This window comes from Meriones unguiculatus, chromosome 17 (genome assembly GCF_030254825.1).
Source record: "Meriones unguiculatus strain TT.TT164.6M chromosome 17, Bangor_MerUng_6.1, whole genome shotgun sequence".
NCBI lineage: Eukaryota > Metazoa > Chordata > Mammalia > Rodentia > Muridae > Meriones > Meriones unguiculatus.
In genome coordinates, this window is record NC_083364.1 from 33,897,451 (window position 1) to 33,906,899 (window position 9,449).

The window sequence follows — 9,449 nt, forward strand, 5'->3', positions numbered from 1 at the left end:
CTCAAAATATTTTCAAACGAACTTGTTATACAAAGTAGCAATATTGCACGTGGCAAGGATCATAAGGACCAAAGACGTGGCCACAAAAGAAATAGACTAGACCAAAACCAAAAAAAGAAAAAAAAAAACCTCCCTCTAAAGCAGAGCCCAAAGGAGAGAGTGAGCAAGGGGTTAAAATCCTTTTGATTGACGTTGTAGCCTCCGGTGCCCCGGGCTCAGGCGCGCGCCATTGGCCGCCAGACCTTGTGCCTGGCGGCCAATGGGGGGGCGCAGTCCACGAGCGGTGCCGCGTGTCCCTTCCTCCCATTGGCTGAAAGTTACTGTGGGAAAGAAAGTTTGGGAAGTTTCACACGAGCCGTTCGCGTGCAGTCCCGGATATATATAGAGGCCGCCAGGGCCTGCGGATCACACAGGATCCGGAGCCGGTGCTGATAACAGCGGAATCCCCCGTCTACCTCTCTCCTTGGTCCTGGAATAGCGCTACCGATCCCTAAGTAGCCCTAAGACATAACAAACCCTCAGCTGCTCAGTGGTTTTTCTTACGAAAGTCAAGTAAAAAGGGACATAAGCGAAAAAAAAAAATATTATTTTTTTGCGTGAAGGAATCCAAAAATAAAATTCTCTGGGGATTGAGAAGAAGGAAAAAAAAAAAAAGAAAGAAAAAGAAAATGCCAGCTGATATAATGGAGAAAAATTCCTCCTCCCCGGTGGCTGCTACCCCAGCCAGTGTCAACGCGACACCGGACAAACCAAAGACGGCCTCTGAACACAGAAAGGTAAGGCAGTACCTGTGTCTCCGACGCCCCTCAGAAAAATGAAGTGGGTTGTGCGCAGAGGGGGCACCGTTTGCTTTTCTCTCTTAAAAGCTTGGGGTGAGATGGCAGATCTCGTGGAAACTCAGCCTCCCCCCCCCTTTTTTTTTCCCCTTTGCAGTCATCAAAGCCTATCATGGAGAAGAGGCGAAGAGCAAGAATAAATGAAAGTCTGAGCCAGCTGAAAACACTGATTTTGGATGCACTTAAGAAAGATGTAAGTGAGCAGTGGGATTAAAAAAAAAAATTGCGAATGGAATGCTATTTCTCAGGCACAAAGGACTAAACTCTTCGCCTGCTGTGTGCTTGGGAGACCTTCGCCCCGCCAGCACTGCGTCCCCTAGGCGGGAGGGCGGTCCGGGCCCCCTAGAGCAGGGCCCTGGGGTGTGGGACGCGCGGGCGGGGTTAGGGACCTCAGAACTCGGAGGCAGCTGACGAGGGGGTCTCACTCTCTTCCCTTGTTCCCCCCTGCGCAGAGCTCCCGGCATTCCAAGCTGGAGAAGGCAGACATTCTGGAAATGACAGTGAAGCACCTCCGGAACCTGCAGCGGGCGCAGATGACGGGTGAGGACCGCGCGTGCGTCCCCTCTCCGCGGGTGTCCCTCTCGGGGCCGCGGTGATTTCTCCCAGACTTCCGCCCGCGGCTGTGAGAGGCATTCAGCTCGCATTTTACTGCCTTGGCTCGCTGCGCGTTCCCACGGTCTGGCTCTTATTTATAGCCACAACTCCCAAGTTGTTAGTGCTCCGGAAACGGGAGGGAGAGCCTGTAGCCGAGAGGGCGGTGGGCGGCCCGGCTGCGGTGGGAGCCGAGGGCGAGAGGATGCGGGACCGTGTGGCGCTCCGGGGCTGGATGGAGCGGGGTGGGCACCGGCTCAGCACCGCTCCAAACCCTGCCTCCCTGCCTCGGGAGGGCCAGCGGGGCCTGGGAGGCGCTCTGGGTGGCATCGCCCAAGGTCACGTCGCGCGCGCGCGCGCGCGCGGGGGGCCCGGGATGGCAGATCTGGAGCCGAGATCTGGTTGGGATGCAGGGGAGTGTCCTGGCCTGGGTCCCCAACCCAGAGGGGAGCTGGCTGTTGTCAGCCTACCCCGCCCTCCCAACCCCAGGTGGTTCCGGTAGGCGCGCTGCTGGGGACCTCCCAGGGAGGGAGGCGGTCGCCCCGGGGCCAGGGCTGTCGGGTGACCCGTCTCTTCTCCCTCTGGCCTGCAGCCGCGCTGAGCACGGATCCGAGCGTGCTGGGGAAGTACCGCGCTGGCTTCAGCGAGTGCATGAACGAGGTGACCCGCTTCCTGTCCACGTGTGAGGGCGTTAACACCGAGGTGCGCACCCGGCTGCTGGGCCACCTGGCCAACTGCATGACCCAGATCAACGCCATGACCTACCCCGGGCAGCCGCACCCGGCCTTGCAGGCGCCGCCGCCGCCGCCGCCCCCGTCAGGACCCGGCGGCCCCCAGCACGCGCCGTTCGCGGCGCCGCCGCCGCTGGTGCCCATCCCCGGGGGCGCGGCGCCCCCTCCCGGCAGCGCACCCTGCAAACTAGGCAGCCAGGCTGGAGAGGCCGCCAAGGTTTTTGGCGGCTTCCAGGTGGTGCCGGCTCCCGACGGTCAGTTTGCTTTCCTCATCCCCAACGGGGCCTTCGCCCACAGCGGCCCGGTCATCCCGGTCTACACCAGCAACAGCGGGACCTCGGTGGGTCCTAACGCGGTGTCTCCTTCCAGCGGCTCCTCGCTCACTGCGGACTCCATGTGGAGGCCGTGGCGGAACTGAGGGGCTCAGGCCACTGCTCATCCTAAACCCTCTTAGCCCACACCACCTCTCTCTCCAGACGGACACTGAAAACGAACTTGGATATTCGGAGAGAAGACTTTTATAATTCGGTGGTTACTTTTGCTTTTTTTAATTTCTAAGAAGTTACTTTTTGTAGAGAGCTGTATTAAGTGACTGACCATGCACTGCGTTTGTATATATTTTATATGTTCATATTGGATTGCGCCTTTGTATTATAAAAGTTGAGATGACATTTCGTTTTTTACACGAGATTTCTTTTTTATGTGATGCCAAAGATGTTTGAAAATGCTCTTAAAATATCTTCCTTTGGGGAAGTTTATTTGAGAAAATATAATAAAAGTGAAGGCTTTATGTCTTAGAACTGATTATTTCAAAATTTGTGTAAAAACGGCCCTCCTGAAGTCGACCTTCATGTCGTTTGGGAAATCAGAAATAGGCTATATGTGTAATTTTAACGTTTAAACGGGAACCATCCAACCTTTCACCAATACTCCATGAACTAGAAACACCTAATTTATGAGAATTCATTTGATGGGGCTTTCCTGATAAAGACAAACAGTCCTTATTTTGTGTTCCTTCAGGAAGGCAGCCTCGAACTTACTCCCTGGGCTAGCTAGCCACCAACCTCCCAAAGTAAAGGCGAGCTAAGCCACACTGCGAGCCCTCCTTGGGATTTGCAGCTAAGCATCCCCTAGCACCCACATCACAGAGTTTGAACTACCTCTCTGCACCCTCTTCAAGCAAGCTGAAAAGGTCAACAGATTCCTTCTGCCAGGGACAGCTAGTTAAGACTCCCAAGTGGAGGCCGGGCCAGATGATTAACAGCAGACATGTGTTTCTGATAAGTTTCTGTGCTTGGCTTTAATGGAGAAAGCATGTGGGGGCTGGCAGGCACGCAGGCCGCTTTCCCCCTTTTAATACAAACAGCAAGCGACCCCTTCGCTTGGTCATGCCCCATTTCCAGGCAAGATGTGGGCTCCAGATAGAAGCAAAGAGGGTTGTCTCGGGTTTCAGCTCACACAACCCTCCTTAACAAGTCCTAACTCAAAGCGGACAGCTTTAAACTGTGCCAAGATCTGCAGGGAATTTCTTCCAAATCCCATCACAAAGGCTTGTCAGATTTTCTCAGATTTGGCCAGGTGTTTGACTGCATCCAGGTGTTGGGGAAATGAAAACCACGAGCCCTGCGAGACCAGACACATCAGCCGCGCTGTGGGTCTGGCCCGCGCGCTCTTCCTCCCCCACCGCCGGCCAGTCCTCCGCCCAGCCCCCGCCCCTCCCGCCCGCCCGCCTCTCACCCTCCCTCCCCCGCCCCTTTCCCTTACAGCGGCTTCTGGGAGGAGAAGGATGAGGCGGGAGAGATCAATCTTTGAAGCTTTCCTAACAAAGATAAAGCCAACGATTTTCTGTCTTGTTTCAAAAGCCTTACCTCTCTCCCGCCTGGCCCTAGCCTTTCCCACAGGCCAGTGTGGAGTGCGGCTCTATCACAGGAATGCTCCAGCAGACGGCAGACAGTTCTTTCTTTCCAATACCTTCAGCTTTGACCCCTGGAGAGAGGGGTTTAAAAGATAGTTAAAAAAAAAAAAAATTGGCTCTTACTGGCCTTATTATGTGTACAAGACAACACACCCTTCTTTGTCATTCTATTTTCCTCTCGTTTTCCCTTTTGTTTAAACATAAGCATAGTAACAATTGCTCAATGAAGACACATCCCAAATTTCAAGTACTAAAATCTGGTAAACCCTGCCCTCTCTTTCCCCACCCCCACCCCAAGAGTTTTTAGCTTCTTTGGTAGATATGATCCAGACCATTTTATAAAAGTAATTCCTTTAACATTTACGGTGGAGGGGGGGGCGGCAATTAAAAAGTAAATTTCGATTTCTTCATGCATTTTTATTAATATAGCCAAAAGTACACGCAGCAGCAGCAGCCGGAAGGAGCCAAGTGAGTGAGAGGAAAGTAAACCATTTGTTCTTTTGAAAAGAACTCCCTCTACCCCGTAATTTGGGTTTACATTATTAAATGAAGCCTTCTCTGTATACTGTGGGATGGAAGAGAGACCTCGTCCCGACTGGGGCCTTTCATATTCCTGTAAGCCGCTGAACTCACGGCGCGCATCCGCTTGGATAAGCCACTTCCCTTCTCTAGGACAGGTACAAGTTCATAAACAGGAGAGATTTATTTCTTAGACACTGCTGCCTCCTGTATCCCTGCCGTTTCTTAAATAAGTAGCCAGGGGAGAGATGAAGCATCCCAGTTTATTCCCCTGGGCCTGGCCTAATTATACCGCCTCGGGCACACCCAGCTGCCTTGCCCCTCTACCAGCTCCCGCTGAGCTGATCTGTCCCCACGATAAGGCACATCTTCAAACCGTGTCCTCGAGGCCAGCGACCTAGGAGGCCCCTCCTTGGAGATCCCTGGGGCTTTGGCTCTCCCGAGGTCTCTAACCTCGTCCAGAGAGGGTTGAAGGCCTGAGCCCCTCCTCGGGTCTCATCCCGCCCAGCCCCCTACGCGCTTCTGCCGTGGGGACCCAAAGCTTTAACCGGACCCCCTCATCGTCACGGGGAACCTGTCATTAAAGTCAATTAACTTTCCCCACACCCTCCGGCCGGTAACAACCCGCCGCCAGCTTCCTCGAGGCTTTCTAAATGCAACCAGATGGGCGGGCGGGCTACCCCTGCCGCGCGCCCGCCGGGGTGGCTCGGGGTAGGTGGGTGGGGGTGGGGTTCCTGGGAGGCCTCGGGGAGCCGCGGCCGGCCGGGAGCGGGTTCAAGGGGGGTGTGGGGGGGGGGTGCCCACACCGGGCCGGCCCCGGCGGCCCTGCGGCCAAGGTGGCTCGCCCAGCAGGCCCGGCTGCTTTCTGGCAGGAAATGAATAGCTCCCAGATGAGCTCAGGCAACCTGAGAGGTCGTGAGAACGGCGCGAACCCCCCGCCTGGGCAGCCGGCAGCCTGCCAGGCCGCGGGGAGGGCGGGCGGCGGCGGCGGGAGGCCCGGCGGGCGGGCGGGCGGCGGGCGGAGGGCGGGCGGGGGCGGCGAGGGGCGGGAGCCGCTGACACACGAGCCCGCGCCCGCTCCCGCTGACAGGCGGGCCGCCGCCCCCGCCTCCCCCCGCCCCGGGGCCAGCGCCGCCCAGGCAGCAGGCCCCAGCCGCAGAGCCGCGGCCGCCCGGCCCGCTGGGGGGTGGGGGTGGGGCGGCCTGCCAGTGTTTTTCCAGCCCTCCCCACCCCCACCCCCACCCCCGGTAGCTCCGGGCAGCGTTTGGGAGCCGGGGAGCTGGGTGGGGTCCAGGGTCCGGGGCACCCCGAGGCTCGCGGAGAGCCCTGGCCAGGAGTCAGGCCCAGCGGGACGGGAGAGGGCAGGCAGGGCCACGTCGGACCCCCAAGATACCTCGCACCGGGACTGGGATGCTTGGGAGAGGACTGGGGAGCCTCGTTTCTAAGCACCTTGAGCACCTACTAAGCGCCCCGTAGCCTGCAGCTGGCGCTGAAGAGGACAACCCCGGTGGCGACGCAGCCGTGTTGGGCCACCGAGACACAGCCGCTAGTGACTCATCCTGACGCGTGATGTATGAGGTGCCGGGCCTGGAGTTTAAACAGAGGGCGCCCAGACAGACAGATAATTCCTGCTGGCCAAGAGACGAGGGAGGTTCTGCTCTTCAAGCAGGGAGGTGAAAAATTCAACACAAGGACGGTCAGGCTCCGGGTGTCCCTCACCCCCACCCCAACTGTGTCCTACTGTTTTTCCTGGCGCAGGTTCGAATGGAACTGGAGACCCCAGCCGCCCGCCTGGATGGCGGAGATGGCCGGGTTCGGTTGTCCTCATTTCTCTAATAAAACTTAAAAACAAACAAAAACCAGGAGACTGGTATGGTGGCATTCTGAGGAGGTAGAGAGGAGAGCATCCGGAGTACAAGGTCATTTTCAGTTAATTAGTCCAGGCTAGCCTGGGCTACCCGAAACCCTGTCTGAAAACCGTAAAGATAGAGTTAAGATTTGGTTGGTCCAAGAAAACTTAGCGACCGGTTAAAATGTAGATGTGGATGGGGAAATTGCAGCGGAACTATCGGTTTTTGTATTTAAAATGTAAAATACAGGTTATGGTAGAGGTCAGAAAGGGGAGGGAGTGGCCTTACTTCCCCGTCTGTTCTTGCTTTATTGCAACGTAGCCTTCGGGTTGAAAGTCAGGGATCTGGGTCTGGTTGCCTAAATACTTGAATGCCGCTCAAATCGTCCGATCTGGGTTTTGTTTGCTTTGTTTTCTGAAATGCCACACACTCTTTTACCCCAGCTGGCCTCCAGTTCCTCGGGTCATGCAATCCTTCTGCCTCAGCTTCCCCGGTCGCTGGGAGTATAGGCCTGTACTAGCTTGGGGTCTCAGTTTGCTAAGTCCCATCTGTAGGTAAAAGTTGGCGAGGGCAGTAGGTGAGAGGGCTGTGAGGACAAGCTGAGTGGATGCTCCTGAAGCCGGTCTGTCCGCCATTATGATTCCCAACGACCCCAGCGAGTCTATTTTATTATTCACCAGACAGGAAAGCTAACCGCGGCCTTTGCCCACTGATCTTAGTATCTGCTTGTACCTGTCCCAGACCCTCAGGGACAACACAGTTCCTTCCAGTTTCCAGATTTCATGTGTTCATTCAATAGTTACTAAGCCAGACACTCAAGGAATAAAGGCATGGTTTCTGTTGCTAAAACACTCGCAGCCTGGACAGCAAGAGACTTGGGTTAAAAAAACTAATAATTGAACTCCGTGCATGTTAAATGATATGAAAGGAGAAATGTTACTCGGTGCTGATACAAAAAAGAAGACCAGATGCGCCAAGAAACACTTTGGTCCTCTGAATTATCATTCATTTTGTGACTGTAGGACATTGCTGGCATAATCTATTACTAGCTAAAGTCTACCTAAGAAAAAAATACTGTCAAATGTTTAACTTCAGGATTAATCATTCTGGGGTTGGGAGCCTCAGATCCTTTGCTGAGTGTGCCTGAGACCATGGGTTCAATGCTCAGAACCATAGAAACTTAAAAACCTACTATCACCTGAAAGAGCTGGTCAGCACAGTCAAGAAAAGGCACTGAGGATCAGGGAATGTGGCTTCTAGTGCCAAGAGGGCCACTACCTAGGAGATGCTGAGTGAGTCCTCATAAGCTTCTGGTTTCTCTGCCGTCGAGGTCAGAGGGCTAGATCAGGAATCACTGAAGTCCTTTCAAGTCCACGGTCCCTGCCTGTGCTCGCTGGCTGATTCACCTGTATGAGACATACTTCCAGACTTCCAGCCAAGGCCCTGGCATTATTTTACAACCACTGTTACGTATGTAGAAACTGAGACCTTAAGGATGGACCCTGTAGCTCACTATTAAAATAAAGAGGCTACTTTTTTTGATTCTTGGAAAACTGGCATGCTGGTAAGACTTAGCCTTCCACCAGCACAGTGGTTCTCAACCTGTGGGTCTCGAACCCCCCCGGTGACCTTTTCACAGGGGTCACCTAAGACCATTAGGAAACACAGATGTTTAGGTTAGGCTTCATATAACAGCAGCAACATTAAGTAACAAAGACAGTTTTACGGTGGGAGTCGCCACAACGGGAGAAGCTGTACCGGGAAGGTTGAGAACCACAGGATGTTCTAGAAATAACGCTGGAGGAAGACCACAGTCACAGAGTTTGCTCCAGGGCCTTCCATGCGATCCTGTGCTTTGCTGTGATTATCAGTCAGAGCAGGAAGAGGGAAAAGACTACCGATTTCTCTCTTTCCCACCCTGGCCATCTGTCCCCACCTCTTCTCTGAAAAGAGAATGCAATTTGCTGGTCATTTACCAGGACTCATTCCCTTTCAGAAGTCTACTTCCCCAACTGGCTAGGCTCCCCCCTCCCCCCTCCCCTCCCGCTAGCACATTTGCCTAATTAAGTGAACTTAATGAACTAGTCTGGCTAACCACCAGGGCCAGTGTAAATTAGTGAAAGACTGTCTGTTAGGTATCCAGGAAGTAAAACAATCACCCTGGAAAGACAGTGAATATGAAAATATATAGTGAGAAATTAGATTTATAGGCTCACTTAATTTCATAAAATGAACGTAGTAGGGGCCTGGAAAGATGCCTCAGCAATTAAAAGCAGGACCCAAGTTTGGTTCCCAGCACCCACATCAGGCGGCTCAGGATAACATGTAACACCAGACCCGCCAGATCGGAGGCTTCTGGGACATCTTCACTCGCATGTACTTACCCACATGCAGACACACATACACACCTACATATAATCAAGAATAACACAAAATAGAGTGACGTCATCTAATGAATCAGAGCGGTAAGCATGGCTCTGGTGATACTATTTCTGCTATAAATCTTTGTAACAAGGACGAGAGGAGCAGTGATTGTAGCCCAAGTAAATGCTGGTAATTGAAATTAATGATAAGGTTTCACTGTGACTATCTTTCCTGTTTCTGCATGTGTTTCTCATTCTAAATTACACATGTGGCTGAGTGAAAGCCATGGTGCCTGAGGAATACGTTTGTGTGTGTGTGTGTGTGTGTGTGTGTGTGTGTGTGTGTAAAAACTTTTTCTCACAAGTGCGATCCCCTTTCAGGTTCCTCCTACTTTATAATATAGTAATCAATGTGAGACATGAACTTTATAGATCTAGTTGACAAAAAGCGCCAGCCTGGAGAAAACCTATTAGGATTGTGCTTTCTGGTAGATAGTTTGTCTTCCATCAGCTTTCCCCCATGGATATATGGTTATAAAATTTCTCCCTAAGGCATCAAAGCCATAAAACGGGATTATGCCTTAACTGAGCCTGAAGAGAGCGAATGCAGTATGTCAAACCCATATGGCCCTGAACGGCATTTA

The 9,449-nt window shown here is 53.4% G+C and overlaps 1 protein-coding gene and 1 long non-coding RNA gene across 3 annotated transcripts; one reads left to right on the top strand and one right to left on the bottom strand.

The window, feature by feature from the left end:
• The first annotated feature begins 389 nt into the window (after positions 1 to 389).
• Hes1 (hes family bHLH transcription factor 1) lies at positions 390 to 2,948 on the top strand. Its single transcript, XM_021643883.2, has 4 exons — positions 390 to 776; positions 934 to 1,029; positions 1,289 to 1,376; positions 2,020 to 2,948. Exons 1-4 carry the CDS (start codon positions 669 to 671, stop codon positions 2,574 to 2,576), a joined length of 849 nt encoding a protein of 282 aa, XP_021499558.1. The 5' UTR covers positions 390 to 668; the 3' UTR covers positions 2,577 to 2,948.
• A 452-nt stretch (positions 2,949 to 3,400) lies between these two features.
• LOC132648529 (uncharacterized) lies at positions 3,401 to 6,171 on the bottom strand. Of its 2 annotated transcripts, none has more exons than XR_009586941.1 (3): positions 5,986 to 6,171; positions 4,027 to 4,144; positions 3,401 to 3,781 (listed from the first exon to the last, which is right to left on the bottom strand). It is a non-coding gene; the product is annotated as an uncharacterized LOC132648529 (long non-coding RNA). The 2 variants fall into 2 exon arrangements; XR_009586942.1 differs by having other exon boundaries at positions 3,403 to 3,781; positions 6,042 to 6,171.
• Positions 6,172 to 9,449: the final 3,278 nt, after the last annotated feature.